The 17,399-nt window shown below is 36.0% G+C and overlaps 1 protein-coding gene across 7 annotated transcripts in view; it reads left to right on the forward strand.

The window, feature by feature from the left end:
* The window catches only part of CACNA2D1 (calcium voltage-gated channel auxiliary subunit alpha2delta 1), a 496,060-nt gene that overhangs the window by 290,418 nt on the left and 188,243 nt on the right, over positions 1 to 17,399 (forward strand). For all 7 annotated transcript variants that reach the window (XM_032873243.1, XM_032873244.1, XM_032873245.1 and 4 more), the window contains exon 5: positions 14,621 to 14,662. In XM_032873243.1, the coding sequence (XP_032729134.1) occupies positions 14,621 to 14,662 (42 nt within the window). The remainder of the gene's footprint in view (positions 1 to 14,620; positions 14,663 to 17,399) is intronic.

Consider the following 17,399-nt stretch of genomic DNA (forward strand, 5'->3'; position numbering starts at 1 on the left):
ACTACTGCTGAATTACCGATGCAGTCCTTTTGATGATGCCTTTATGTATTTCAAAATGAGAATTAAATTAAATGAACAATGCCAGGTAATTCTATATGTAAAATTGGAAATATTGAAGCATACAGTGCATTTAACTAAAGATTTTTCTAAAGGCTGGAGAAGTTTGTAATTTTGATGTCACTTCTTTGAAATCATTTAATTTCTAGTGTTCAAAGGTACAGCATCTCCGTCCCTTCCAAAACATTCCTGCAACAATATTTAATTTAAAAATTATTGGAATTAGAATAAAATGGAAATAATTTAGAATATATTTAAGGGGCGCCTGTGTGGCTCAGTGGGTTGAGCCTCTGCCTTGGGCTCAGGTCATGATCTTGGGGTCCTGGGATTGAGTCCTGAGTAGGGCTCCCTGCTCAGCGGGGGGCCTGCTTCCCCCTCTCTTTCTGCCTGCCTCTCTGCCTACTTGTGATCTCTCTCTCTCTGTGTCTAATAAATAAATAAAATCTTTAAAAAAAAAAAAGAATATATTTAAGTGATATAATAGTATCTTACAAAGTAGGGTTGCTCGATTTAGTTCATAATATATAGGGTGCCCGATTACATTTCAATTTCAGATAAACAACAAATATATTTTTAGTATAGGTTTGAAACATACTTTTTACTAAAAAAAGTCACTATCCAAAATTCACATTCAATTGGGTGTCCTCTGATCTCTATTTTATCTCTCAGTGCCAAAGTACTAAGATTTTCTAAAGCTCATACCTAAAAATTCTTAGCCCAAGGTTTCCTCAACATTTTATATTTATTGAGCTATGATTTCTTTTTCTGAGGAATTCTAAACTTAAGTTTGTAAACAATACTAGGTCCGTTACATAACTGATTTTTCTATCATTTACTTTATGGGGACTGGAGAGGACATAATGTATATTAATACTTATCAACTTTGATTAATCATTTTTAGGTTTCTCTCATCTGTTGTATACTGTTTGAAAAATTTGCCTTTAACATGTAAGATATAAATGATAATTTCACTTGCCATGCTTTTAGTTTACTTGTTCTTCTTGGGTGTTTCTAGAACTGCTATATTTTTACCAAACAAATAATCCATGAAAGTGTCTAAAATATACAACAGATTGGAGGAAAAAACACAGCCTTCTAATTTTGTAGAGAGGAAATTGTGTCTGTAAAGGTTAATTGGCTGCTAATACCTTCTCTTCCCACTTCTCACCTGGATATTGACTTTGAAATTCTTGGTTCTTTATATGTAAAATATTTTTCATACTGATTTTCTTATGCATTAGGAAAGAAGCCAATATTATCAAAAGATGAGTACATTGATGTGTTCCTTTGTTCAGTAACACATCTGGAAGCATGTGTTTAAAATGTAGACAACTCTATAATTGGCTTGCCTTCTCTGCAGGATTTTTGCTCTCCACTGAAGTGACACCAGCCTCTTGTGATTGAAATATCTTCATTTACGCAAGTTCTTTAGCTGACCAGTCTTCCTTTGTCCTCAGTTTCTTATTTGAAACTATCTAAATTTCATTGCTTATTCTTAGCCAAGACGAATGCCTTTTTTTTGGTTTTGTTTCTGGAAAATTTTATTTGATATTTCAACTTCTTTTATTGTATTCTTTTTGTATAATTATATTACTCACACAAATATTTTCTGGGAACTTAAATCATGGCCTTGGTTATAATTGCATAAAACAGTCTAAATATAATTTGAATACCAGATAATAATATTAGTTATATATATATATATATATATATATACACACACACATACATATGTGTATATATATATATATATATATATATATATATATATATATACAAAATTTACAAAGTTCTTTCAGTTAAATTATACCATTACATTATCATGCCACCCTTTAAAGTTGGAGCTCTTTGTCCAGGTGATAAATTAGGAGACAGACGACTTTGGAGAGATTAATTTGTTTGTCAACAAATTAATACTTGAATTGAAAAATAGAATTCAGATTTTTTAAGTTGTCCTTTGTATTACATCATGTTGCCTCTGCTTCGTACAACTCTGTAATATTTTGAAAATGTCTTTAATTAATACTCTTGAGAAAAAAGATTACATTTCCTTAAAAAATTGCACATTATGAAAATCAAAATGAATAATGTATAAAGTATGTTTGAGGGAAGAAGCCTAGTCCGCAGAATTTCCTTTCTCCGTCCCTCTTTTTAAAAATTTTGGACAACAGACAAAATGCAACGAAGAGTATGTTGAGAGTCTTCTGAATTCCTTGAGAATCTTTTGGATTGTGGCTTTCATAAATTAACACTTGAACAATTATGCATGTTTTAATTAGAGACAAGTTATATCTGAGTGAAGACTTTGAATTGAAAAAAAGCTGTTTGAAATACAACTTAATTAAATACAGTTACTAAAACTAGGCTAATGAAGTATAGACTGGTAGGAATTTGTTTGTTTCCAAAGTGATTCTGTATTATTCAGCTGGAATGGTGGTGGTGGTGGGGGGGTCTTCTGAAATGTCAGAAATTATTCTATTCATTCCTTCTGCAGCAGCCTTCCTTTCTTTGTACTGTTAGTGAAACTATTTTCACAGAGAGGTAATACAGATTTAAACTGTAATCCAGCCCTTAGGAAAAAAACTGTGATTTCTACTTTAGTTAAACATACATGAATAGTCTTCCATTATATTAATGAAAGGTAGCAGTGGTTGATCTAGAACACTTACTTTATGCTCTAATGGAGAGATTGCCAGGTTGTTGTTCGGTCAGAGTAAAGGGGTTTGATTTTTTTCATATTTCCATCTAAAAAAGCGGTTCATTCAAGCTATTTGGGTAGTGTTTCTATCTCCACACCTGCATCCTTAGAAAAATTGTTATTGTTTTTCAGGGATAAGTGAATATACTTTGACTTGATCTTTCAAGATATAAAGAAAAGTAATGATGTAGAGCTTCTTGCACTTGTACCTGTTTCTAAAGAAATATGTCAGAGGAATTTCAAGTAAAAAAAAAGAAGAAGCACTGCCTTTGTCTTTCAGAACTAAAAGAGATCTCTTTAAATTCTGTTGCGTGTTCACAGGAGAAGAGAAAGTAATCAAAGGCTCACTGAAAGAAAGAGATGAGCACAGCTCCTGGATCTTCGTGTGTGATCTAAAACAAAACACTTACTCAGTGGAAATATCAAAATAAATAGGTGGAAGGATTCTAGAGACCATATTTATTGACTGAGTCATCACTTTGTAGTTGAGGAACCAAAGCTTAAGAAAGTCACACTGTTAACTAGTCAGTGCATAAAGCCATTTGTTGACTCAGTCATGTGCTCAGTAAATATTTCTACAACACTGAGTGTCTGTGATAGATGTTGATTTCCGGCCCACATCTTCTCAGCACACACACGTGAATGCACACACACACACACACACACACTCACTCTTGTAGCTTTCTATTCAAGCATCTGCAAATCTTTGTTTGAGTGCCCTCAGTAGGGGCAGAGATTTGCGGAAACAAACATCTCCAAGCAATGATGACCAGTACTGGTGAATACCACCCTTGATAAACAGTGATTCCCACAGGAACTGAACCCCAGTTGCCCACCTGCTCTTTAATACACATCACTTTGAAATCTGTTGTCTCCATGTCTCACTTCTCCACTCCCTTATTATTATGTCCTGAGATCACCTCTCTCGTTGATTATCTGTGCTTAAATCCTCATCGAGTGTCTGTTTCTGGGGAGCCAAACTGAAGGCAGGGTTGGAAACCTGTTCTCAAAGACCTTGTCTGTAGAGGATAAAGATCATTAAGCAGGCCATTCAACAACTGTGAGGAAGGCAGGCTCATTCAGTTCAGTCATTGGCATGTAATTTTTGATGGACCTCCAGCCAGGCGTTGAGCCAAAGATGATCAAGATAGTGTCTCTCCCCTTACAGTGCTCAGGCAAGTGAACACAATATATTGTGATAAGTTCAAGGGTCAAGGAAGGGGGTTTAGCTGATCTTTGGATCTGACTTTCACTTGTTAATTCCACACAACAAACCAGTGAGGTTCCTACCTACTGTTGTTCTCCCTGATTTAGAGAGGAGGAAAATGTCAGAAGGTGCTGTGACAGATATTAACAGGGGTACTTAACTGTGATTTGAAGTGAGAAAGTGGGGGAAATTTTCCACATCAAGAAAAGGTTCATGGCTATACACCAGGTGTGAAAAGGCCATAATCCCAGAATTCCAAATAGGAAAAGTGGCAGTTTGCCACTCCTCTAGAATTTCTCCCAAGTCTTTCATCTCTTGCTGTTTTCTACGGGTAAAAGGAGCTAGGCCATGTATATTTCACTCTTCATGCTCTCTGTATGCTTCCAACCCAACTCAGGAAAGTCTCAGCAGTTATTTCCTCATGGTAAGGAACATCCCTTATTCCATATGTTGTGTTCTAACTCTCGCTTATGGTTGAGAATTTCTAGTTTTATCTTTCTATATAAAGTTACCTATTTTCTTAAATTTAGAAGTCTGTTCTCTAATAAGACTGGCTTTTAAAACTGTTGCCTGCCTGATAGGAACTTAAACCTAATGAAATACCCAGGCTGAACATCAGTGTATTTATATTAACCCCAATATTCACCTTAGAGTGCCAAACTGATTCTCTCAATAGTGGGGAGTTGGGATGGAGAGGAAGAAGGGAAAGGAAATCAAAAAGCAAAATGATACCATGATATAAGGCTAATTATGTTTTTATCAACTTATCATTTTCAATGAGATCAGATCTATGATACAGTCAGAATATTATTATTATTTTAGAGAGAGAGGGGGAGAGCATGAGCATGGGAGGGAGGAGGGACAGAGAAGGAGAGGAATCTTACGCAAACTCCAGGCCCAGTGCAGAGTCAGACACAGGACTCAATCCCAGGGCTCCAAGATCATGGCCTGAGCTGAAATGAAGAGTCAGATGCTTAACTGACTGAGCCACCCAGGCGCCCCTGTTCAGGAAATTTCATATAACATTTAATGGTATATGCAAATGCCCCTCATGTAATGCACACATCATCAAAATCTCTTCTCCTCCTCCTTTCCCATCCTATACAGTCCCTTAAACCCAATGAAAGAGAAACTAAATTGTTATAATGGTTATTAGTTCAATGTTCTTTAAAGCTCTGATTTTGGCCAGATTATTTTATGCTCGGTAAATGATTGGTCATAGTTTAAGTCTTGATAGATAGTGTTGGTATGATAATTTTCTGAAGTTGATAATGATTAATTTGAAAAGGCAGTGCTAATATTACAATTGGACAAATTAACATGACTCTAATACTAGGACATCATATATTGTTATGATCAAGTGCTGTTAACTTTGATCATGAGTCAAGAAAATCAAAGTCAATAGGAAGAAGCATAAAAAATAGAATATGTTGGGGGATTAAGTTTTAATGTTTTAGATGATTATACCCAAAGCTTCATTAGAGTTTTAGATTAAAGGAGATTAAAGCAAGTTCCTCAGCATTATTAGATGTGTTTGTCCAATTCTGGGCTGAGTTTCCTGGGGGATTTGGTAGCTGAAGAAAAATAATATGTTTATCTTCTCATATTCTGCTTTTGCTTTTCTTCTGCAGTTTAAATCATATATTTATCAATTTTATTTGAAGCACTAAAAAAGAAAACCTTACAGGCAGATTCTATTGAAGTTTATCAGATAAAGGAATAAATTACTGTAGCTTTTACTGTTTAATAGGAATTGATCTTTGAAGTTCAACAACCAAGGAGCTCTGAAATCACAGTCCAATTGGAATTTCTCTTTGATTTCTTTTAGAGTGAAAGTGGTGTACACTTTGACTTAGTTGGAACTTTTTTTTTTTTTTTTAAAGATTTTATTTATTTATTTGACAGAGAGAGATCACAAGTAGGCAGAGAGGCAGGCAGAGAGAGAAGAAGGGAAGCAGGCTCCCTGCTGAGCAGAGTGCCCGATGCGGGACTCGATCCCAGCACCCTGAGATCATGATCTGAGCCATAGGCAGCGGCTTAACCCACTGAGCCACCCAGGCGCCCAGTTGGAACTTTTTTTTAAAGCTACATACTTTTTCTCTACTCTGATGCATTGTGCGTGTGCACATATGTACGTTTGTGTGTGTTTTGTTCTTCTTTTTAGTCTAGAATTTCTGATAGTTCCTTCTAGGCTTATGTTACTCATTTATTCGTTTATCTGTCCATTCAGTAGTAGTTCATACAACATCGCAGACTTTGTGCAAGCAGTGAATAGACACATAATACAATGCTGTCTCTACTCAAATCAAAAGAATTTAATCTTCTCTCTTTTTTTCCCTCAATTTATTTTTAAATTGCTTTTATGCAGAAGTGATGAACATTTCCTTTGGCGAATATTACAATTATTTTTTTCCATGTAGGGTGATCTTTCCAATTGTGTTGCTAGCCTCGTAGTATGGCTTGGGGATGGAATACTTGAGCGTCTTTGTGATTAGTAATTAGCTATAGCAAAGACACCTGGGTCTATTATCTTTTGCTGTGACTACTCTTAGAGGACTTTGGCTCATTGATTGGTTAATGTACTGGGGCAGTTACTAAGGAATTCTTCAATTTACTAGCAACATAATGGAAACCTAAAGAACATAGCAACTGTAATATTACAAATACATAATAGCAGTCACTTGATGAATAAATGTAAAATGCTGTTTGCTGAAAGTAGAAGTAAGCTTTAAAAAGGCTAAAGTGATTTTCCAGTTCTTTCGTCTTCCATTAAGCTAAAAAAATTAGTATTAAATTAAATTCACATTTTAAAACATTATAAGTCAACATTAAAAGAACAGATAAGACAAAGGAACGTGTCTCAAAGAATATTAGACACTTCATTGTTAGTGTCTCACTAGTTTAATTTTAACAGTCAATCTAAAAAAGCACACGTATTTGGATTTCTGGCATAAAGCTTGACATGTGTATAATGCTCAGTATATATTTCTTATGAATGAATGCTTGAGAGTTCAGAGAAAGAATAGATTCTCTGTATTTTTCTATTGTATTCATTGATCATTGAACACCATCTTAGCAACAGTATCACACTTCCATCTTTAATAGAATTTTTTTTAAAGATTTTATTTATTTGACCAAGAGAGAGAAAGAGCACAAACAGGGTGGGGGAACAGCGGCAGGCAGAGGGAGATAGAGAAGCAGGCTCCCCGGCTGAGCAGGGAGCCTGATGTAGGACTCGATCCCAGGATCCTGGTAACATGACTTGAGCTGAGGGAGGCGCTTAACCGACTGAGCCACACAGGTACCCTAATAAATTGTTATATTTGGGGCACTTGGATGGCTCAGTCAGTTAAGCAAATAGTATTGACTGCTAGTAACAGAATTAGAATGGAAAAAAAAAAAACCCTCATTGTAGGGACTGTGGTATTGTATTAGTACTATCAGTTGTAGTTTAGAAAACATAACCTAACAAGCCTTAAAAAAAAAAAAAGTAATAAATTACTGGTTCTATAACAGAACAAACAGACAGAAGTAGCCTCTGTCACAAAAGGATTCAGACTTTAAGCATTTCAGCTTTTACAACCATAACTACACCTGGAGAAATAGAATCTTCCTAAGAAAGGAATAGGGAAATGAGATACTATCATTACATAGATTTTGGCGTCTCTGAGTTTCTCTGGTCAGAGAAGTGAGCTAGTATAATTTGCCAGCCAACTGAATCACATGATTGGAAGAAATGGTTCTCCACAGTCAGTAGAGTTTCTGACTAGGAAAAAAAAAATCTAACAAAGCAAATCTTCATGTTTACTATGATTGTTAAAACATGAGGACAGTTGACTTACTCTATGCAAAGGTGTTTATATAATTTTCTTCAGCCAGATGCCCCAGTTTGGGTGTTCAAATGGATGCACAAACTTTTGGTTTAATACAGAGCTGGAATTTTTCCAGGCAGGAGCGTGTGAGGATGGAGATGTACAGGAGATGTGGGGTTAGAAAGAGTAAATTTAGAATCACAGAAATTTGAAGGACAGTAACTGATTTAATGGACAGGATGCTTACAAAACCTTCACACATTACCATCTGTATTAGACTTATTCTAAATTTTTTTAAGTAGTCTCTATACCTAACATGGGGCTCGAACTCATGACCCCGAGAGCAAGAGTTGCACGCTATTCCAAATGAGCCATCCAGGCACCCCTATATTAGACTTTTTAATGAATTACCTCATTTAATATATCAGATTAAAATAATAACAGCAACTAGTAATCACATTTCTTCTCCAGGGTGCTCTGTGGAATCCTTGAAGAAAGGACGTTAATGAATTAAATAGACTCAGAGCATACTAACTAGTCTAAGAAAAATAAATGATAACCATTTACTTTAGTTCATATATAACTACAAGCTAAAGCTAACAGATAACTTCTATGGATATTCCTGGTTTTTCTTTTTCAATATATAGAATAAAAGTTGATAACATCCAGGGCAAATATTGTGTGCCAGGCACTGTGCTAGACACTTTACATCAGTTGTCTTTTGTCATGATGTGAATGTAGGTTTTTCTCACGCCTTCAGTCCAGTAATCTCCTGAGACCGACATCCAGATGGAATGTGCCCATCTTTAGTTTTCCTTTTTATTTTCATCACTAGCATGCTCATGTATCCAGCGACATAAAAAATACTTTTTTTTGGGGTGCCTGGGTGGCTGAGTTGGTTAAGCATCTGCCTTCCACTCAGGTCATGATCCTGGGGTCCTGGGGTCCTGGGATGGAGCCCCACCTCTTGAGCCCAGTGTCAGGCTCCTTGCTCCAGTGAGACTGTGCTTCTCCCTTTCCTCCTGCCCCTCCCCCACTCCTGCTCTCTCTCAAATAAAAAAAAATAAGATTTAACTTTTTTTCCCCCCCCAAACGCCCCTGCCTTTAATTTACTGTGTCAACCACTCTCAGCTCTCTTTGGAAAGATTTGTTCACATTCACCAACCACTACCCACCCCCGCCCACCGCCACACATGCATGCACACACAATGACACATACGTAGTAGGTTCCTAAGTTCTTGTATTCACACAGGGTTGCAGTGCTATGATTATTGCGTCCCTTGTACCCTGGTTGACTTGAGCACAGGTCAGTGACAGTGGCGTGTAGGTTTACCAGGTCAGGTTGTTACAAAGATGTATGAAGCAGGATATTTACATTGTAACTGATTTGGGCTACATAGTATGGATCTTGGTAGGCAAGAACCATTAACACAACTCATTGATAATAAGAGTATCCTTTTTTTCCCCCTTTCTTTTACAAGGGTGTCCTTAATATTTGTCTAACTGACTTCATATTTTGAAACTGAAGAGTGATGAACAATTAAGAATGGGATTTTTAGGGGTGCCTCGGTGGCTCCTCGGGTTAAGCCTCTGCCTTCGGCTCAGGTTATGATCTCAGGGTCCTGGGTTTGAGCCCCTCATCCGGTTCTCTCCTCAGCAGGGATCCTGTTTCCCTTTCTCTCTCTCTCTCTCTCTGCCTACTTGTGATCTCTCTCTCTTTCTGTCAAATAAATAAAATCTTAAAAAAAAATGTTTTTTTTTTTTAAAAAAGCAACTTTAGCAGACAATACTGTTGCTCACCATTTGTCAGGCTATGGATCATGTGCAGAGTCAGGTGTGCAGCCAAGAAAAGAGAATTAGTAAATTGGACAGGAATTTAATCTCTATTTGGATTTTGAATGTGTCATATATTTCAGATGTTGGCTCTAAAATCCTGATTTTCAGTTCCAATATTTAAATCTTTGGCACCATCTCACTTCCATGTGGAAGCTTTGTACTTCTGCTTCCGATGTTTAACATAAATTTATTCTATTCATCAGAGGCCAGCTTTTATAGGAGAGTGGCATATAAGGGACTGTCACTCACAATATATGTTTTTAAGATGGAATGGTCTGTTTTGGCCAGATTTAATTTTGACTCCCAGTAGACAATGGGCACTGAAGTAATTTATCTCTCAGCTTGCTAGGGGAAGCTTTAAATTTCAGCAAGCGGCAGTATTATATTAGCATGGAACATTTGGGTAAATTTGTTTGGAGGAGATAATAAATAACTAAACTACTTGGTTAAAAATCAGAAACAAAACAATTTGTTCTTGTCATCTGGTGGTGCTCAAATGATGAAAAATAGCTCTCTCAAGGTTTCAGTAATCTTGAATCTGGTTTGAGGCCGTTGCTGGCTTTATCCTATCATATTGCATGTAATACCCTAAAATCCACTAAAAACTTTTGTATTGGAGTGTAAATCCCTTCCAAGATGATGATGTTTAATAATTTTCATGAAAACATCTAGCCAGAATGATAGTAGAAAAATGAGATGACTCAGTTTTGTATTCTGTGCCTATGATAATTAGCTTATATGCCATCATTTTAAAATATTAAAGGATAACTGACATAACTCTATTTTCTGGAAGAGGGATTGAGGGAGTTTTGAGCGGTAGGATAGGTGACTGAATGAGAAACACACACGCACACACACACACACATGCACATCCACACATGCTTGAATTGATTAGAAATAGAAGAGGATGTTTTAGCTCTGCGAAGTTCTTAACTGTCATCTATTTTGAAACCTCAGAAAAGTTCGGTTTGTGTGGTCATGTCATCCGACAATGACAAGAGATAGTCTTCAATTATAGCAGATCAGAGCAACTGACTCTGATATTCTGGCCACTTGTGTATCAGGAAGGTGAGGAACTTGCTTCTTACAGTCAGGGCACAGTCTGCATTTTTATTTCTCCGTAACAGTACAGAGTGAGGCCACCGAAGTGTTGTTGAATAAGTGACATGTGGCTCCCTCTGTTGGTTGGGAGACCCCAAAATCTCCTTGTATACAGTCTAAGTGGGACGGAGGCAGGGGACCCTGTAAAGGAAGAAAGAATTCAACTGATACCTCCTCTTTCTTTTTTTAAATTCTTCCCTCCTCAGGCCATTTAATTGTTTTTTATACAATTTGGTCTCCTAACTTTCTTTTAGCACAGTGTTAATTTTAACCGACATTCGCTCCTATAAGACACCAGAACACAAGAATCGGGTTAATTCAGTGTGGATGGCCCTTTATGCCTGAGAATTATCTTTTATCCCAATCCTGTTGGGATTGGGTTTGGATATATTTTGAGCAATTTGATTTCAGACTGATGTAGTTTAACATAGCTACACATGTCATGTGTTTTTATATAGCAGAAGAGATAGCTATAAATGAATATGATAGGAAAGAGAATTATGCCTTTACCAAATTAGACTCTTCCTCAAGCTTATATTTAAAATTCTTTCTGAGCCACTCTTCAACCCTAAACAAAAGCCACAATAAAGTAAATAATTGTAATTCTCTGTAAGAAAGCATGAGGAACTGAGAGTGGACAAATTATTTATACGTGGTTATACAAATTAAATGTTCTGTGAATTTTTGCCATTAATTTCAGTCTCACACTGCCATGTAAGTGTGCTTACACTTGACAAATTCAATGCAGCGACAGTTTCCCCAAATCCTGATGCCCTACATAGATTTATGCTTATGGAAGGGGATCAGTTGAACTTTTCTGTTAGGTAAAATCAGGGAATAGATGAAATGTGCATGCTCTCCCTGCAAAGTTTAGGGTTAGAGAAACACATATGGGTGAAGAAGAAATTTTGTTTGAAGACAGTGGACTTAATCAGTTGCAATTCCATTATGGTCTTTGTTCTCCTATTAAGTCATGACAAACTGCCTAAGAACATGTAATAATTAGCTACTTTTTTTTTTAAGATTTTATTTATTTATTTGACACAGATATAGAGAGAGCGCATGCACAAGCAGGGGGAGCGGCAGGCAGAGGGAGAGGGAAAAGCAGGCTCCTCGCTGAGCGGAGATCCACCGGGGCTTATTCCGAAGGCAGACACTTAACTGACTGAGCCACCCAGGAACCCCTAAAGGAAGCTTTTTAAAAGTAGAAATATAGGGACACCTGGGTGGCTCGGTTGGTTAAGCAGCTGCCTCAGGCTTGGGTCATGATCCCAGCGTCCTGGGATCAAGTCCCAGATCGGGTTCCTTGCTGGGCAGGGAGCCTGCTTCTCCCTCTGCCTCTGCCTGTGTTCACTCACTCTCTCTCTCTGACAAATAAATAAATAAAATCTTAAAAAAAAAAAAAGTAAAAGTAGAAATATAAAATATCCCAGTTACAATGAGATATGGTTATTGTATATGCAGTATAATTTTATGACTAGGGTATTGGTTTTGTTTTCCCAGTTTACTTAATAGAAAAATAAAATGAGTTTTGAGGATCTTGTGTCTTCTGGAGTCTAGAAAGCCTTGTGCAAATGCATAAAATTCAAATAAATTTTGCAGAACACATTTGCATAAGTTTTAGAAGCAATATAGAGTTTCTAGAAGAGAAGTAATAGGATTTTGCATAAAATATAGTGTAGTAACAAGAGGAAAAACACTTGAAAAATTCTCAAACTTAGATTTTCTTCCTTTTAATTTTTATTTCAGGCACACTTTATTGTAATAGAATCAAAATACATAGTTTTAGTTAAAATTAGCATTTTGTTATCATACTTTATACTCTTTTGACATTGTGTGTGATACTCTTAATTTTAGATTTAATTAAATTCTTTTTTGTTTATGTGACCCTGTGCCACATATAAGGAAAAAAAAAAATTAAACAGTTTAGTCCATTCGCTCTAGTACCATGGGGCAAATGTAAGTCTAAACATATTAGTTGTTTTATATAATTGATCTGTGTCTGTTATTTTATCTAAAGGATAAGGGATAGTTATATTTAACTTACTTTGCATCTCTCTTGGAACAGGAGTGTGTGCATATAGATATTTAATGAATGTTTGTTGAAAATAATGATGTTGAATCACTTAAAATTTAATGCAGTTTCACCTTGTTTTCTACATTTCAGTTCTATAACTATGAGGAAGGAGTTGGCAGAAATAAAGTCTAAAATGAAGATAAACTTATTCAATATTTTATCTTTTGATGGAATCCACATTTTAAGTTGAAAATTGTCTCCTAAGTATAAATTACAGAGTTGCAAGAGGGATCAATACACTAGTAATTAGATTTGGGCCTCTGGTGGATTCAGAAGATTCTCTTGCTTTGTGTATGTGATGAATTCTGATTTTGTGTTTTAACTTTGTCACAAAATTAATCTGTAAGAAATGCTTCAGGAAGTAGAACTTTTATGCGTGTTTAAATTCTTTAGCTACTTAGTTCTTTTTAAAAGAATTAATTAAATGGTAATTTTTAGAGCTGTTGATTCTAAATGAAATGAATTCAAAGTCATGGTTTCATTCACTATCATGAAGTATGTGTTCTTTTATTTATTAATACAGTTTTTGATTTATTTGGTCTTAGAGCAATCTTTTATAGAACTTCAGGCTCATGATATATTTCTCAAATTAAAAAAGGGAGACAGATTTGGCAGCAATTAAATTGGAGAAACACAACAAGATCTGTCTTATTCTTGAAAATGTATAATGTACATTCATATACTGAGACTCAGGAGCCAAAAAGAGAAGGTTTTAACTTCATTGTTTATTCTAAAGTCATATGGCCATGGAATGTCTTGAAGAACTAGTGATTTGTAGTGGAGGTGATGTGTATTTTAAGAAGCACTGATTTATTGAGTTTTTTGGAGGAATTTTCTTTTTAAAAATGTGTATTGCATTTTCTTTTAATACAGTTTTGGAGTGTCCATGTTTTTGATGTTAAAGAGACACAGAAAAACATGTTTTTCACATTGTCCTCTGATTACTACTGAAAATGTATGGTAGATGGATTATATTTTCCAATCAGTTCAGGAGAAGAAAGGAAAAATAAATTAGTATAAGTGGATTATTTTAACAGTGCATAGAACTAACCTTGAAGTCTCAAAGAATAAAACTTTTAAATTCCTTGACCACCATTTTGTTCATTCTTTCCTTTCCATTTTCATTCTGTAACACGATTTATATCCGTAATTTATAGTTTTGGCGTATTTCAGCAACACTGGTGGCTGGCAGAAATGTCTGGATACATTTATTCTTGAAAAGCCAATGCTCCTTCACCACTTTGGGAGAATATGATAGTATCAGTGTGTTAGATAATCTGATTTTTTTTGCTGTCTAAATTCAATTATTCCTGATCCCTTTTCTGAATCTCATGAAGAAATTTCTGCCAGTACCGTCCAGATACACCCTGCCTTACTAATTTCAACATGTGATATATATAATTTTAAAAGTCGCATTGTCAGCGAAGTATTAAAAAGGCGCATTCTCACATTTTTCTTGAATTATTCTGTTTATAATTTCATGATTTAGGGATCCGTGTGTGTGTGTGTGTGTTGTAAGTATGTATGTATATAACTTCTTTGCATCATGCATTCTTTATTTTTTCTTGACAAATGGGTCTCAGACCTATACTGAGATATTTTTTCCTCAGTGCAGAATGTACTTTTCAATATCACAGATACAGTGTTTTAAAATGTTTTTAGAAAATATTGGCTAATCTTTATGGATCTTTGTGGAGTATTTTATGAGAAGAATATCATGAGAGGTTTATTATTTAAAATATGCCTAAAATGTGTTCAGTGCTTGATCCAGTATATTTTTACATTTTTACTCATGTCAGTAAAGCACTCTTCTTTTCTTTTTTTTTTTATAGAGCAATGAAGTTGTCTACTACAATGCAAAGGATGATCTTGATGTGAGTATTAAAAGTTTCACATTAAATTTCAAGATAAACTGATATGCACTATGATGACTGGCATTACAGAACAAGCTGACCTAGCAGGTTGAGTTTTTCATAAGACGTTCTATAGCGTTAAGCAGTATTACTGGTTGGCCCTAACAGGGTAATGATGAATCTTAGGGCTTATGTGATCTTTATCAAATTATACTGGGCGTCTTCTGGGGTGGAAACACCATGTGTCTCTCTGGATCTGAACTCTCTCTGTCCCTGTCCAGACCTCAGTCCATTGCACTGGCTCGGATACCCTGCACTCTGTTAGTCATGTGGCAGACTGAGGTTGGGTCCCATCCATCTCTGTCGCCCAACTCTTGTCACCCGGGTTACAAGGCAGGTCTCCTCTAGCCTGACCTGAACACACACCAGGGGGAACCCTTATTTCCCCTAGAGTGTGAATGACACCCTAGAAACGGTGCACCAGCTGGACTTGCCCAGCCAATTTTTGAAGCCTAGTGTGTGTTCAGTCTGCCTTTTTAAACCGATGACTGTCATGTACATACTCAGATGATGTTCCAACATGGATTATTTTAGCACAGAGAAGTTACTTTTTAGGATGCCACCTTTGGACAGACTTCTGGGAGATGTTGTAATTACTTAGCTATGGCGGAAGCATTTGCAAAATTACAAAACAAAATTTTACGCTTAAGTTCATTTAAATTCTCATATCTGTGACTTTTCTATTGGGGAAAAGTATGTATATGCACTAACGAATGTCTCCAGAAATGTTTGTTGAGGGCTTCTTGTGTTTTCCGTGTTCTTCCGTGAGCTTGGAGTGATCAGTGAACAAGTAAACAAATATAAAAAATATATATTATTTTTTATTCACTTTTTAATCTGAATCAAAAAATATGTGTGTATGCTACTTTATTCCGGCTACTTAAGCTGGCCTTCAAAAAATCTTTAAAAACAATACAAGGTAGTTTGCTTAAGATGCCACATCTTTCCAAATCGCACTACTGCTTCTGCGGAACCTTCATAGTTTACTGAGCACTAATTTTCCCTGCATGCTGCTAACCAGTCTACACAAATTGTTTTATTTAATTCCTATGATGATGCTATGAAGGAAGGAGGAGATTATGTTTTCTTCATTTAATAAATGAAGAACTAGGATTGTTTTAAAAAGTGTTTTCTTTTGGGGCACCTGGGTGGCTCAGTGGGGTTGCGCCTCTGCCTTTGGCTCAGGTCATGATCTCGGGGTCCTGGGATCGAGCCCCACATCGGGCTTTTGCTCAGTGGGGAGCCTGCTTCTCCCTCACTCTCTTTGCCTGCCTCTCTACCTACTTGAGATCTCTCTCTCTGTCAAGTAAATAAATAAAATCTTTAAAAAAAAAGAAGGTGTTTTCTTTTTACTAGCCATAGGTGTTTTGCTGCTGCTTTTATGATAACAGTTATCCTTTTATGATAATTATATATATATCATTTTAATGAGGTAGGAGGTTTATTAAGGGCAAACCAACAGCTAAGAAAAAATGTTTTAATAGTTTATTAATGGGATGAGGAGGCACCCGGGTGGCTCAGTCTGTTACGGGTCTGACCCTTGATCTCAGTTCAGGTCATGATATTGATGGCTCAGGTCTGGAGATGATGAAACCCAGCTCTGGACTCTGGGCTCACCGGGCAGTCTACTTGACATTCTCCTCTCTCTTTCCCCTTGCCCCTCCCTCCCTGCTCTCACTGGCTTTCTCTCTCTCTCTTTCTCTCTCTCAAAATAAATAACTCTTAAAAAATAGTTCATTTTTTGGTGTTAGAATGAGTATTATTTTTCAACAGGCATTTTGTTTCACTGTTAGGATTAGTATTTAATATTTAAAAGTTATGTGGTTGTTTAAAATGCATATGCTAAGTTTCAATCAGCCTTCCTGGTGCTACACGAGTTATAGCTTTTTAAAAAGCAGTTAGTTTGTAAAACTATGACAAAGATTTCATGGTAATTAAAGTGGATGGATTGACATGCTTGGTCCAGTCTGCGAATTGAGTGTTGCCTAAAGATGATGATACCAAATTGCAAATATGTTTTTCTTTCCTCTAAACTAATTAAAGAAGTCCAATTTTTGATGTCAGTTAAAACAGGTTTTTTTTTTACTCAAGTTTGCTCCTTAATTAGAAAGTTCTTTTATTTTGCATAGAAATTGTGAGTTTTCTATGCTCCAGATTTTAATAATCATAGGCACAGTTGGAGATGTAACTTTTTAGGGAGTCCCACCCCAGTTAGTACTCAGTGGTATCATTGAGTAGCTCAATAGTCAAATTCATAGTATTCAATCACTATGCTGCGAAGTTAGCAATACGTCCCTTATAAATGGAAAAGTGTGCGTGGGGCGAGTACTGCTAACACTTGAGATGTGCTCAGCACTCTAGGTTCATAATTTGCCTGCATGGATCTTTATTCATATATTCAAATAAAAGCCTATCTAAGAGAGAAAGGGATTAGCGCAAGTGAACCTAGTGAACTTGCCGTGTGTTTGTTTTTTCTTTTCTTTTCTTCTTCTTTTTTTTTTTTTTAAATTTTTTTTATTTTGCCTTCTTCCATCCCCAAAAGTCTATATTATTACCATGGGTTATAAATATACCCATAAAAAAGATTCATTCTTGTAGGCCAAGAAATGAGGTTTAGCAAGTTAAATCAAGACTCTATAAAAAGCAAAATATCAACTTTAGAATTTAAAACTTAAAAATGGTGCCCAGAAAAGAAAAA

The sequence above is a fragment of the Lontra canadensis genome, unplaced genomic scaffold (assembly GCF_010015895.1).
Source record: "Lontra canadensis isolate GAN:19392208 unplaced genomic scaffold, GSC_riverotter_1.0 scaffold48, whole genome shotgun sequence".
Taxonomy (NCBI): Eukaryota; Metazoa; Chordata; class Mammalia; order Carnivora; family Mustelidae; genus Lontra; species Lontra canadensis.